This window comes from Aythya fuligula, chromosome 10, assembly GCF_009819795.1.
Source record: "Aythya fuligula isolate bAytFul2 chromosome 10, bAytFul2.pri, whole genome shotgun sequence".
NCBI classification, from domain to species: domain Eukaryota; kingdom Metazoa; phylum Chordata; class Aves; order Anseriformes; family Anatidae; genus Aythya; species Aythya fuligula.
In genome coordinates this window covers 21,831,474-21,845,326 of record NC_045568.1, presented here as the reverse complement: position 1 = coordinate 21,845,326, position 13,853 = coordinate 21,831,474, and the positions used below count along the sequence as shown (strand labels likewise).

The window sequence follows — 13,853 nt, the reverse complement described above, 5'->3', positions numbered from 1 at the left end:
AAACGCCAGCGGCCAGGTTTCCAGCCCACCGAGTCCCAGGGGTAAACGGCAGGGGCGAGGCGCGCCCCCCGCCAGCTGCAGGGCGAGGCCTCGCCGCCGGCGCTGAGGGGCGCGGGCGGCTCCCGCCGGGGCCTTGCGGCAGCCCCGCACCCGCCGGGACCGGGGCCGGGACCGGGACCGGGACCGGGACCGGGGCGGGGCGGGGCGGGGCGGGCAGGTGGGGCGCGGCGCGGGGCCGTGCGGGCGCCCGGCGGGAGCCATGCACTGGGAGCGGGCGCTGCTGCTCCGCCGGGCCAAGGTACCGGGGCGCGGGGCTCGGCGGGGGCGGGCCGGGGGCGGGAGGTGCCGCGGGGCGGCGTGCTGCTTCGGGCCGGAGGAGAAGGCTCGGGCGCCTCCTTTGCGGGGAAGCAGCGCCCCGCGTCTCCGTCGCGTTTTCCTTCTGCTCCGAGGCACCCACTCGCGCCGCATCGCCAGCAGCATGAGCTGCGGGCCTGGGAACGCGAAGCAGGGCATGCTTTCAGAGGTCGGGAGGTCTGTTTATTTCTGCTCTGAGCGCTGCGCTCGGTAGATCTTTTGTTTCACCAAGTTTCGGTACTTCCTTGCTTTCGTATAAATAAATGAGGCGCAGAGAATGCTTTGGGTTTTCTACTTACTTGATGTATATGGCTTTTGCTCTTTTACGCTCACCTTCTCTACCTTTGTGTTCTGATGCTGATGGAGCCCCTGGCCACATATCAAAACTTCCCAGAAGTCAGCCTGCCAAAGCTAGGTTCTCTGTCTTGCTTTGTGCTTGACTTTTTGGTTGTTCAAGGCCATCAAGTGTTTGGGAGTTTGCTTTCCTTTTCCTCTGCTTTTACTACCTGCCCGTAAAACGCATCATGCTCAATTCTTACGTGTAGAGATTTAGGGAGATTTATACTATACCCTGGCCAGCTGAAAAAAGGTGCATTTTTGTAGAATAACATCCACGTGTCAAGATGGCTGGTACAAAAAAGGACAGGTTTCTATGTTAGTAAAACTGGTCTTTAGTGTTTATATTTCTCTCTTTCCTCGTCTAGATCGAGCGATTGGAAGTCAGCAGCCTAGCGCAGACCTCTAGTGCAGTGGCCTCGAGCACTGATGGCAGCATCAACGCAGACTCTGTTGATGGGACCCCAGATCCTCAGCGTACAAAAGTGGCTATCACACACCTGCAACAGAAGATACTGAAGTTGACTGAGCAGATCAAAATTGAACAAACAGCCCGTGATGACAATGTGGCAGAGTACCTGAAACTAGCCAACAACGCAGACAAGCAGCAGAGCGCCCGTATTAAGCAAGTGTTTGAGAAGAAAAATCAAAAGTCCGCCCAGACGATCTCGCAGCTGCAGAAGAAACTAGAGCATTACCATCGAAAGCTACGAGAGATTGAGCAGAATGGGATGCCACGGCAGCCAAAGGATGTCTTCAGGGATATGCATCAGGGATTGAAAGATGTTGGAGCAAAAGTCACTGGCTTCAGTGAGGGAGTAGTAGATAGTGTTAAAGGTGGGCTTTCCAGTTTCTCCCAAGCCACACATTCAGCAGCAGGAGCTGTGGTTTCCAAACCTCGTGAGATTGCCTCCCTCATAAGGAACAAGTTTGGGAGTGCAGACAATATTGCTAATCTGAAAGACTCCTTAGAAGAAGGCCAGGAAGATGGGACAGGAGGCAAGGCTCTAGGTGTTATCCAGAACTTTCAGTCAAGCCCAAAATATGGCAGTGAAGAGGATTGCTCCAGTGCCACGTCAGGCTCAGTGGGAGCCAACAGCACAACAGGGGGCCCTGTGGGAGCTTCCAGCTCCAAAACAAACACTCTGGATATGCAGAGCTCAGGGTTTGATGCAATACTACATGAGATTCAAGAAATTCGAGAGACACAGGCAAGACTGGAAGAATCATTTGAGGACCTTAAGGTTCGCTATCAGAGGGATTACTCGTTAATAATGCAGACTTTGCAGGAGGAGCGGTACAGGTAAGTACTGTTTTATTAGTTTTTCTGTTAAATACTGTGAGTTGCAGAGCATGGGAGTCCTGGATAGTAGTACTCAGCAGCTTGGTTCAAGTAGGAAGCTTTGGAGTCATCTTTGGATTTTGCCCTCCAAACATCGTGCTTTGCAAATATCATGATCCTGCTGTTCATTTCCTTCTCTCTACAAGAAAGACGCAGAAAAAAAAAGGCCATTTAAAAGGCCATTTCATAGTTCTTTTGAGATAAAAAGTCAAGCCAAAGAAGTTTAGAAAGGTGGTGTCCCCAGAAAACAGGAGTACGTTGATGCAGTGACTGTTACCCAGGAAGCGCTTCACCTAGGAAAAAGCCCACAAAGGTCTGAGACAAGGCAAGGTTCAGGAGGGTACAAATGGGCAGCATCCTGACCCTGCCTCCTCCACTGCTCAGATTCACATCTAACAGAAAAAGAAATAACCAGAATTCTTAAGGCTCTCCAAAAAGACGCACTCTTACTCATACACCAAAACTAGGTTCCTGTTTACGTTCCCTTCCCTTCTATTCTCAGCTCTGCCCCACAGCAGCAGAGTTCAAAGAAATATTAAATGTTAACTAATGGCATGGTAATGTGCTGTTACTTCTGTATTTTTGCAGAGGTAATGTGGCTCTGGAAGTGGGTAACCTGGTGTTCTGATCAGTCTTCCCCTTGCTGGAAGGGATGGGAAGGTGGTGGGGCTGCTGTGGTACTACCAGTTCCTGGCTCTGTGTGTGACAAGGGGCAGCCTGGCAGTATGGCAGCCACCACCTCTGGCCACCTCAGTTCCTGAGGGGAATGATTTCCCTTCTCCTCCCATGCTGGCAGTGAGAGCTCTCAGCAGGCTGTCCCCGTGCTGCCCTGCAGATTGTGCTGCATCCCCATCACATGCTGGGAGCAGGGGCTGCTCCCCAGCCTCCTGTTGGGGTGGGTAGAGGGAGTCTGGCCTTCTGCCAGCCCTTCAGGACCTAAATTCAGTGTGGTTCTTCAACTGCACTTTCAGAACTTTAGATAAAAAATTCAAGGCACCCAAATCCTCATTCTGATGGAGCACAGCAGGCCTTTGTAAGGAGCTTGTTTGTGGCCTTCACCAGTTAGACCAGGCTGTGAAGCACAAACTGAGACTCGGTGCAGCTGCTGGATGTGGGGACAGGCTTTCTGAAGTACCCTGTGCCATTTGCTGTGTTGGTTTGCACGGTGCTACATAGTCACCCTACAGCTTTTCAGACATGCTGGTGCCAGATCATTGGAAAAACATTTTAAAAGGCTTAGCCTGCTAGGATCTTGTAGTGACAGCAGGCTTTCTGTGTGTTTTGCAAAGCTTGGCTAGACAAAGCCAGACCAACATCACTTTCTAATCCCACGTTGCAACCATCAGCGATTCACTGAAACCGGAGCCTAACACAGCAACTTTGGTTCCTAGTACTTCATTGTCATGAAGTCACGTTGTGAAGCGATGTAGAGTTTGATCTTCTGCACCCCGGCAGAGAGGGGTCCTGTTGTCTGGTGCTGTGTAGGTTGTTGTTTCCCACATACAGCAGTAGCCATTCATAGTGGAACACTATATGCAAGCACAGTCCAACTGAAGGAGTGGCTTGAAATTAAAACAAAAGACCTTGGTTGGGGACTGATGTCTCTTGTCAGCTAAACTGACTAGTTACTCCCTGAAACCATTTAGCAAGGTTCACATAGGTCCTCCTACAAGTCCAGTATGAAGTGCTACCTTGAAGGTGAGCCCATAGCCTAACCGAGGCAGCCTGGAGTGAAAAGCTTTCAGGAGAGTATGCATTTAGCTTATAAAGGCATAAAACGATAGTGATTTAGACTTGCCATTTGGAAAGCTGATGCAAATTAATTGAAGGTGTGACCTTTAAAAAGGACCAGTTGAACCACACTAAGTGCTCTTGTCTCTACAAGCTTTCAAAGCAGGTAACTGCACGATCCACAAGGAGCTCACGGATTAATCACATTGAGAAAAATACCTTATGTACAAATCTAGGTTCTTGTCTGATAGCTTCCATATTCTAAAATATCATGAAGATAGAAGACAGCATTCCCCTGAGAAATGGAAGGCTATGTGGTATGCATGAGGGCTGGGAGGACGGTGCTGCCTCGTCTGAGGAGGCCAGCCCCTGTTCCTCTGGCCAGTAACTCTTCTTCTTCATCTCTCTTCAGAAAAAAAAAAAAAAAAAAAGGGAAAGATAGAAATGGAGGTCATGGTTTGAGGCTGGGGATTCAAATTAATCATAACTGGCTTTAGAAGCTATAAATACCTCACAGCTCTGCTCTGTTTCTGGGAAGTGTTCAAAAACAGGCACTGAGTCCAGTTAAGGTTTAAAAAAATTATTTTAGAGAAGCCTTTGCTTATAGGGCTGCACTGAGTGTTTGTATTGTACCTGGAAGCTGGAACGAAGCGAGTGCTGTACCATTTCTCACCCAGTCTCGAGCCATTTCCTCTTTCTTAGGTTTTCTGCTTTTTTTTGCAGGTTCTAGTCTTTTTTCCTTGCGCGTTCATTTAGCTTCTGTTTATCGGCCGTGGCTTGCCTCGCAGGTTTTCCTTGACCTGCTCCATCTCCTCCCTCTCTTGCCCCGCTTTGAGACCTTGCTGTCAGTCGGCCCGGCTCTTGGTTAGCCGGCCGCAGGGCAGGGCCTTGCTGCCGCAGTCACCCCAGTTCCGCGCTGCGGGGCGCGGGGGCGCGCGGCCCTGCCCTGCCCTGCCCTGCCCTGCCCGCCCATTGGCAGAGCGGCTGGCCCCACAGCACCGCGCCACTGCCCGGGCTGAATCATCGAGGAAGGAAGATCCCGGCCTGCGCCTCCACAGCCTCTGGGATCCCGGCCTGCTCCTCCGCAGCCTCTGGGATCCTGGTCTGATCCTCCGCAGCCATTGTGCTGCCTCTGCGTTGGGGGCGAGCCCTGGGACGGCCAGCTGCTTATCACAGCGGCTGGAGGGTGGCAGCTGTTTACTGATACGAGCAAGGACTTTCTGTGCTGTTGAGACCAAAATAAAGTTCCTGCTGAATATTTTCATCTTTCTTGTCCCTTTAGGAACCTGTTTGTACACAGTGAAATCCATGAGCTCACACATTTGGAGTGTGGCCAGTCTGAGGGTTTGGGTTTCTGCCCAACCCAGCATCCTTGGAAAGTGCATTTAAATCTCTCACATTCCTGTCACAGAAATCTGTCAGCCAAAATGCTGGAAGCTTGCGCTTTCATTTTTGCTACAGTCTGATCACTGGGCTTCAGTCTGTTCTCATTTATTTTCAAATAGATCAGATGTGCTAAAATTTCAAAAGCTGCGTGTTCAGTGTAGGACCCTCACCCAGGTACAAAAGCACTGAACCATTCATGCAGAGCTTCTTTCTCTCACCAGGAAAGGCTTTGGAGCTGAAAGCACGGCATAAATACTGGCACAGAGTATTCCTTTGGAGCAAGCTCTGTCCCTTGCGTATCCTTTAGCTAGAAGACATGGAGTTCATTGCAAATAGATACTGCTTTTAGCTATTATTCTGCTATGGATAGCAGTGTGTTCAGTAGCATAAAAAATGTATTTGGATGACAAATAAAGGCTAGAGGAGATTCTGTATAACATAGCCACCAAAAAAAAAAAAAGTTTTAAGAGATGTTTGAGGAGAGAGGTATTAAACTCAGTTCACTGTGTGCTGTACAGATCTTTCAGCATAAGTTCAGTCAGTTTCTTTACTTGCTGGAGCATTTACTGAGTACAGATAAAATGTCTCCATCATCATGTATCTCCCATAAATATGCTGTATTAGCTGTGTATTTTGCAACTGTTACTTGAAAATGCCTAAAAGTGCTTAAAAAATGAGATTATAATAATTGTTTTCCACAGTCATTTTCAAGTCAGTTTTCTGATTACCAAACAGTGAGCCTCAGAAAATGTGTGGAAATCTGACACAACTTTTCTAAACAAAGTATTTCTGTATCCCATGCTTTAGCCAAACACCCCAACAGTATACTGGATGTCTTCCATATGGCATCTCTGATAATGAAATATGTATGATGATTATCACTCATCTATTACATAGGAAAGTTTCTGAGTTATAGCTTGTTACTCTATACTGTAGTAATTTTAAGGGGAAATTTCCCATTTTAGGTAGTGATAATTCTTAAATTCTAATGAGAACTTTCAGTACCTGGAATGGAATGGGATTTGCTCAGCAGAGGCACTGCTATTTTCACAGGCAAGTTTAGAGTCTGTTGCAAAGATGCTGATACTTGTACATTGGAAAGGGATGTATGAGTGTAGTCTTAACCCTTTTGGCAGACATCTTGTCCCTTTTGTTTTTGTAATGCCTCTAAACTGAATCTGAACCATCCTTCAACAGAAAACCCTGGCTTCCAGCCCTGTAAGTCATGTGATCCCCCTTTAGCTTTTCAGATTTGAACACCAATATAAAACTGTGGAAAAAAGACATTTTCTAAATTGTAGATAATGGGACTAGGAGTGAAAATGAGATGAACAGAGGATATATAATTTCAAAAATAAGTCATTTTTTTATTATTATTATTTTTAATAACCCAATTCCAGCAGTTGTCTACAAAAAAAAAAAGGCATATGATTGTTGTGTGCAAACTGTAAAGGCTCTTGAGTCGAGCAGGTGGGACTCCTTGGAAAACTAAGTTAGGTTCTGGAACAAGGCAGTAGTCCACCTTTCTGGGCAGGGAGGACCGGAGCCAGCCTTTTAGCTAATTATGTTAGCAAAATCATGTGTTGATAATCATGTTATCCATATAGTTAAGAATTTTGCTTAAACTCTTAACTATATGGATTTGAAGGGTTTTCTTATGTTTCGTGTAGATTGAGGTAGTTTTGAAGTTCTTGAAATAAAATTGTCTCTTGTTAAAGAACAGGATATAAGCTGCCTGGCAACAGCTGTTTTGTGAAGGGTGTTTATGTGGGAGAAGGTTAAAAAACATAATCAATGGTATTTTCAGATATACTTAAGCTCCTTTTTGTGTAATAAACTCAATGGAGAATTTTGAATTACATTAACTAGCTGAATATATTTCAAGTAATTTAATGCTGCCTTTGGGACTTTGAGTGAATTTAGTTATGATTTCTCAGTTGTTGGCAAGTTTTGTTTTGTATTCTTTTTAAACTGGGTGGGAACAAATGGCAATATTAATTATCCAGGCTCCTTCTTCATTAGCCAGTCTTCACATGGCTGTTCTCATGTCCGCAGCCTGTAGTTCCTGGGAAACCAGTTCTTGCATGTCCTGCCTTGGTTGCACAGAGACTCTGGCACCATCCTGGGCTGAGCCATGTCAGCAGGTGGTTGTCTGAGTCTGGCTGCTGGTTGACCACATGTATTTCATTGTTGGAAATTGTCGCACTACACCTGACTCCTCCTTCAAGATTAAAGGAATATTACATTGGGAATGTGAATGAAAATTCTCTTTAGACTTCTCAGTTAAAAACAAAAGCCCAAGAACATTGTTAAAAACTAGTTTATGCCTGCAGATTCTGAATATTTCATTCATGAAGCACCAGAAATCTTGGAATAAAAAACAAAAAAAAGGATTTTTGTTTCAGTTTCAGAACTTTTAATTAAATTCTTGTTTGTAGATAAATATTGTTTATTCATTTTATGCATGTAGATATGTGTATAAAATTCAGATAGGGTCAGAGGGGAACTGAAATTAAAACAAGAAATTATCCATGTTGAATTCCTTACAAATTACTCTATTGCTGGTATCAAGAGTCAGGTGATAATAGCTGTACTGTAAAGTTGTTCTGTGCTGTTACAATGAGTGGACAGTGCAAATGAGCATAGGAGAAGCCTGGTGGCCACAACAGTTGTACCCATACCTTAGTTGCTGTCAGAGCTATCACTGACAGTGGACAAATAATGAGAAATTAGTGAGGAGCATGGTGGAAGAGGCTGGTGTGGATGGTACCTAGCTGGGCATTCCTGACCCTTGAGGTAGTGACCTAAGCTCTCTGAGCATGTTTGCCTTTTGAAAGAAAGACAAATGCTTGCCTGATTCTTAAAGGGTACTGAAACATGAGTTGCTTGCAAAGCACTTGACATTTCAAAAATTTAGTGCTACATACAGACATGAAATATCCCTAATGTATTTTGATAGTGCTAAAATAACATGGTACTATCACTGAAGTCAGTTTAAAACTTTCTCAGAATTGTCGTTACTCATTTTTTTGTTCAGCCCTCTGCCTCCAAACCGCTCTTGGTCCATTCACTGTAGCAAACTGAAAAATGAGACTGCAGGTTAGTGATTCATGTTCCCTTCTTATAAATAACACAATGATCTTTGCTAGTTAAGCTGAATCATTCAAAGGAGATAAAGAAAGAAATAAATCAGACATCTCTGTGACCTCACATGGAAAGATCAGACAAGGCCATCACGTTCTCCGAAGCATCAGTCACATGTTATTTCATAGTCATTTTTACACAATTACTGTTCTACGTATAGATGAAAATGCTTAAGAGTTTACGGTATTAGAAGGGAACTTAGTCTGGTTAAAACAGAGGTTCGGGGAATAAATATTCTAATTCTGTCCTTGATTTCTTCTATCACTTGACTATTGTCATTTGACCTTTCTGTTTGTTTTTGCCCAGGTTTGAAGCAGGCTTAACATTATCTTACCTGCTAGAAAGAATTTCCTTAATTCCCAGTGAGAAGGCCTTATATTGTTTGCAAAGCAGACTTCCATAGCAATTGAGGTAGCCACACTAGAATCATAGAATGAGAAAATATCCTGAGTTGGAAAGGACCCACAAGGATCACCAAGTCCAACTCCTGGCTCTGCACAAGACCACCCCAAAATCAGACCATGTGTCTGAGAGCGTTGTCCAAACACTCCTTGATCTCCAGAAGGCTCAGTGCTGTGACCACTGCCCTGGGGAGCCTGTCCCAGTGCCTGACCACCTCTGGGTGCAGAACCTTTCCCTAACCCGCAGCCTGACCCTCCCCTGTCCCAGCTCCATGCCGTCCCCTCGGGTCCTGTCGCTGTCCCCAGAGAGCAGAGCTCAGCGCCTGCCCCTCCGCTCCCCTGTGAGGGAGCTGCAGGCCGCCATGAGGCTTCCCATCGGCCTGGTCTTCTCCACGCTCAACAACAAGGGACCTCAGCTGCTCCTCATACGTTTTTCCCACTAGACCCTTCACCAACTTTGTTGCTCTGGTTTTCAATAAAAAGTCTGTGGTGTTCATTGCTCAACTGTTATTGTGTAATTGTGCATTCCTCTTGTCATTAAAGCCACCGTACCATGTGTCTAATTTCTAGATGTGAAAGACTTGAAGAGCAGCTAAACGACCTGACTGAGCTCCACCAGAATGAGATCCTGAATCTAAAACAGGAGCTGGCCAGCATGGAGGAGAAAATTGCCTACCAGTCTTATGAGCGAGCCCGGGACATCCAGGTGGGTGGCAGAAACTAGGGCACTCAAGTCCAGTCTTCCACCTGCCCTTTCAGTAACTGCTTTGCTTTTGAAATACTTATTTGATTTAGTACTTGTTTTTAATTGCTATAGATTTATTCCCAAACTGCATATTAAAAATAACCAAAAGGCCTTTATTCAGTCACTGACCCTCAGGCATCTCCCAGAGTAACTTCTTTTGTGAAGAAGTGCTGTGTGTATTCATCAGCAGGCAAGTTCATCTTCTGAGGGGCCCCACCACTTGGTCCAGCGAAGGGTTTTTAAATGATTAGAGCAAAGTGGAAGCCTGCATCCACTCTTCATGCTGCCTATATTTTCAGGGTTTTCTTTGGATATTGAAAACTAATTATAACCTGAATATTTTTTTACAGTAGCATTCTGAGTAAACTGATCTAGGGTGTCTTTGTGTGTCACACATTTTAGAGCAATCACCGCAGATGTCTCAGGGAAGATGGAGGCTGGTTTCATGTATCCACTGTATCTGGTCAGGAAACAATTCTTTCCATTGGTTTTGCCCAAATACGGAGATGTTTTTAAAAGAGAAGTGTTCTTCAGTGTGTGAAAGACGAAAGCTACACAGACCCAGGCAGACAGACACAGAATGAAAGACCTGGGAAATGATCTAAGTAGCAGCTAAACCTTATAAAAGCCTATTCAGAAACAAGTCTAGCATTTATTTTAAATCCTTGTCGTGTTAGTTGTAGCAGGCATCTCAGCTTTGATAGCCAATGTGAGATATTTATAGTGTGAGCAGAGACCTGTAGGTCAAAGTTCTGCTTCTGGCCCCCAGAGAAGTTTCAGCCAGGTAATCTCCTCTTAAACAAAGGAGGCTTGGCTTTTGTCACACTTCTGGGTCCAGCTGCAAGTTGTGTTGAGTTGATGTGCATTCAGGCTTCTGGTTGTTCGAGGAGGCTGATCAGTTTTACCCATTACTTTCAGGTAACATAACTAAAGAGAAGCCTCATACTTCATTGACAGACATTATGCAATGGCAGAGAAATGTAACAGGTGACAATGACCTTTAGGTTAAGCTTAAAATAAATCAGTGTTTGTGGACAGTGGTGCCATGGCCTCTCTCAGTAAAAAGCAGCCTCTCTGAAGAATGTTGTAATATTCAGGTTTCATTCTCCTTTCTCATTTAATACAGCAGGAAGAAGTAAGGTTGGAAACTTAAAATGAAGTGGGGGGTTCTCAATAGCTTTTTTTAATCTTCATTTATGATTCAGCACTTCCAGTGTAAACTTGCAAATTGGTTTATCCTATTCCTCAGCATTGCTGAGGAAAAGGTAAGCCTCAAGTTTTCTTGCATGAAAGAACAGCTACAAGGATTGGCTGGTGTTGCAGAAGAACAGTTGACGGAGCTAGGTCTGTAGGCAGAACATCCTGGTTCCTGTCTGAACATCAGTCTGAGGGACACTGCTGCTCTCTGCAGACTTCTGGTTGTTACCCAACACTGGCCTTAGAGTCACGAGAAAAGCAGTTCGGAGGGAAGATTAAGGGCAAAACTGTAATTTTCTGTCTCCATGAGCAGAAATGTGCCATTGCAAATTGCCCTAAAACCCCTCCTGCTTGTCAGTAGCCCACCTGCTGCACGATGGCCCACTTGCCAAGGGTTGCTGCACTCCGGAGATCTTCCTCCCATGACACGAGCTGTGCAATCCCAGCCCTGGCACTCTCAGACCCTTCCCTGATCTTATTCAGCTAACCAAGCAGAATGAGGCTGAGCCTCTTTGATTAGTTACTTTGTTGACTCCAGTTTTCTGCCAGATCCAGTAGAGAATTGATTGGGCTCACAGAGGGGTCAGACGAGCACAAGCCAGGGAAAAGAAACTGATGGAAATGAGAGGCTCTGGTAAGCAAACAGAGTGGAAGAGGAAGAGTGCTGGCTGGACGCAGCGCCTTTGTGCCCTCAGTGTCTCTTGAAACCGAAGCTGAGGTGAGCAGCCCACTGGGTAGCCCCTGCTTTCCAGACAGATGAAGGCTGTCTGGTTACAGAGGGCTATTGGTGTCCTCCTCCGTCTGGGTCCGACCACAACACAGGAGGGATGATGAGCTCTCAGGTGACCTTTATACCACCTACAGGGACAGACAGCTGACATTGCAAAGTGGCATCTGAAATGCGTGTTTCAACAAAGGCTGGCTTCTGCCCAAGCTGTCACCTTTCTCTGTCAAGCCTCTGTCATGTAAATGAGATCACAAGTTTTGTTATGAGCTGCAGTACCTAGTTAATGAGGGACTCCACAATCACATGAAATGGCACAGCCTCTTCTAGTCCTCCTGCAGGGTATGAAATCAATGTAGTGACTCATATCCTGCAGAAGAGTGCATGAGGAAGGTGGCTGTGGTCTGGTCTAGTCAGTAAGATGAGTGCCATGGACCACCACGGGGGTGGGCGTGTAGGGTGCTGGCAACCGAGCAGTGTGTTCTTGCCGACAGGAGGCACTGGAAGCGTGCCAGACCCGCATCTCCAAGATGGAACTGCAGCAGCAGCAGCAGCAGGTGGTGCAGCTGGAGGGTCTGGAGAATGCCACAGCCAGGAACCTGCTGGGGAAGTTCATCAACATCCTCCTAGCTGTCATGGCAGTCCTCCTCGTCTTCGTCTCCACTGTGGCCAACTGTGTCGTGCCCCTCATGAAAACTCGCAATAGGACGTTCAGCACTTTATTCATAGTGGTTTTCATTGCCTTTATGTGGAAGCACTGGGATGCCATCTCTGGCTACTTGGAACGGTTCTTGTCTCCCCCCAGATGATGGCATGAGGAATTGGCTGCGTCGCTCCCCTCCCATCACGCTCAGTGAGCAAGCGTGGCAAAGATTAGTCAGCAACTACTCCGCTGAAGTTTTAAAGTGTCCGAGTGAATTTGTTTACATTTAGAATAACGTTTTTTCTCTGCAAGATGCATTGCAATAGTATTTTTTAGATTTTATTCAAGAACTCTTTTTTGGCGAGAATCCTGGATAATTTTTATGTAGCATGGTTCTCTTTGGATGCAAATCTTAAGATTCTTTAAAGTGTACAAAAACAAATAAATAAAACACGGAAATTTGGAGCATACCAATGGGCAATTTAAATTGTGGCTTGAACTACTGTACTAAACCTGTCAGGAAGAGGAGAATGTGTTTAACTTAAGATGAGCAAAGCTAAATGTAGTGCACAGCCTTGAGGGATGGTACCACAGCAAACCTATAACACTAAACTTTTACTGTGAAGTCTGCTCACATTCCATGTCCAAATGTATGGGTTCAGAGTGGTTTCTTTCCTTAACAAGAGAAAAAACAACGCATGGATCTCTTTCCCAACTCAGCATCTGGGTTTGCCATTTGTGCTAACCTGTCTTAGAGAAACTTTCTGTAAGGCTGATCAACTTTGCCAAGTATATGAAGTGGAAGCCTCATGCCATACACAGTAACTGCACAGTTGTGCTACAGTATTTGAAGTAGTCCTTGAAATACTTATCTTTAAGCAGAAGCCCTTGGTCGCACTTTTAAGGTTTTTTTTATATATGTATATTCACAGATTAAAAGAAATCCAAACAGCATACTTGAAGAGTGTAATACTCAAACTCTCAGTGCTTCCTTATTGTTTCTAATATAGGATTTTTTATTATAATTATTATTATTATTATTGGGGGTTTTTTTTTGGAAGGGGTTGGGAGGGTCATTACTTTTTTTTTTTTTCCTTTTAAATAAAGAAGTGATGTTTTTAAATGAAGAAATGCGTGAATAATTGTGAGCCGTCTTGTCCTGAAACAGTTTTGAGGAGGGCAGAAAGTAGTTTCTAGTGCCAGCCTGTCTGGAACACAGTGATGTTCATATGCCATTTACCTGTCCTCCTGTGCATACAGATGCAGCATCATGAAAAACATCTATCTTCTCCACACATTCTTGTCATGCAGGGTTTTGTTTGTTTGTTTGGTTTGGTTTTTGTTTCCAAATGTGAAAGAGAATATGTTTGTATTCCTCACGTTATCATCTCTCATTCCTGGCCTCAGGATAAGAATAAGGAATTTCTTTTCATCCCTTCCTAGGGAACAAACGGATTCTTTTAAGGAAAGAAATACTGATGCAACAGTCCACTTAAAGGAACGATTGTCTCGGAAATCACTCTGACTTAACTTTCAGATAAACTCCTAAAAATTGAAACCAAAGTTTTCCTCCTGTCAGGCTCTGATAAGATCGCTTGTGTGTGTTTGTAGCAATCTTCTTTGTAGATTGTATCAGTGCAGTGTGCCATAGACAACATCCTCTTCTTTAGCTGCAAGGGCAAGTACTTGGTGTAGATTCCTTTTCAAAGCTCTAAAGGAAATGTCATTTTCAACTGTAGCTGCCAAGTCCCGGCAGCATGCTTTGCTGATTGTTGGTACTGGCAGTCAGGCTTCACATCCAAGAAATCTGGATTCACTATATATATGTATATATTTATTTTTTTAATTGG

General features: G+C 45.0%; 1 protein-coding gene across 8 annotated transcripts in view; it reads left to right on the top strand.

Moving 5' to 3' along the window:
- The window catches only part of TMCC1 (transmembrane and coiled-coil domain family 1), a 131,195-nt gene extending 118,134 nt beyond the window's left edge, over nucleotides 1-13,061 (top strand). For all 8 annotated transcript variants that reach the window (XM_032194017.1, XM_032194016.1, XM_032194019.1 and 5 more), the window contains 3 exons: nucleotides 1,059-1,993; nucleotides 9,265-9,400; nucleotides 11,855-13,061. In XM_032194017.1, coding sequence (XP_032049908.1) covers nucleotides 1,059-1,993; nucleotides 9,265-9,400; nucleotides 11,855-12,169 — 1,386 coding nt within the window. In that variant the 3' untranslated portion in view covers nucleotides 12,170-13,061. The remainder of the gene's footprint in view (nucleotides 1-1,058; nucleotides 1,994-9,264; nucleotides 9,401-11,854) is intronic.
- The last annotated feature ends 792 nt before the right edge of the window (nucleotides 13,062-13,853 follow it).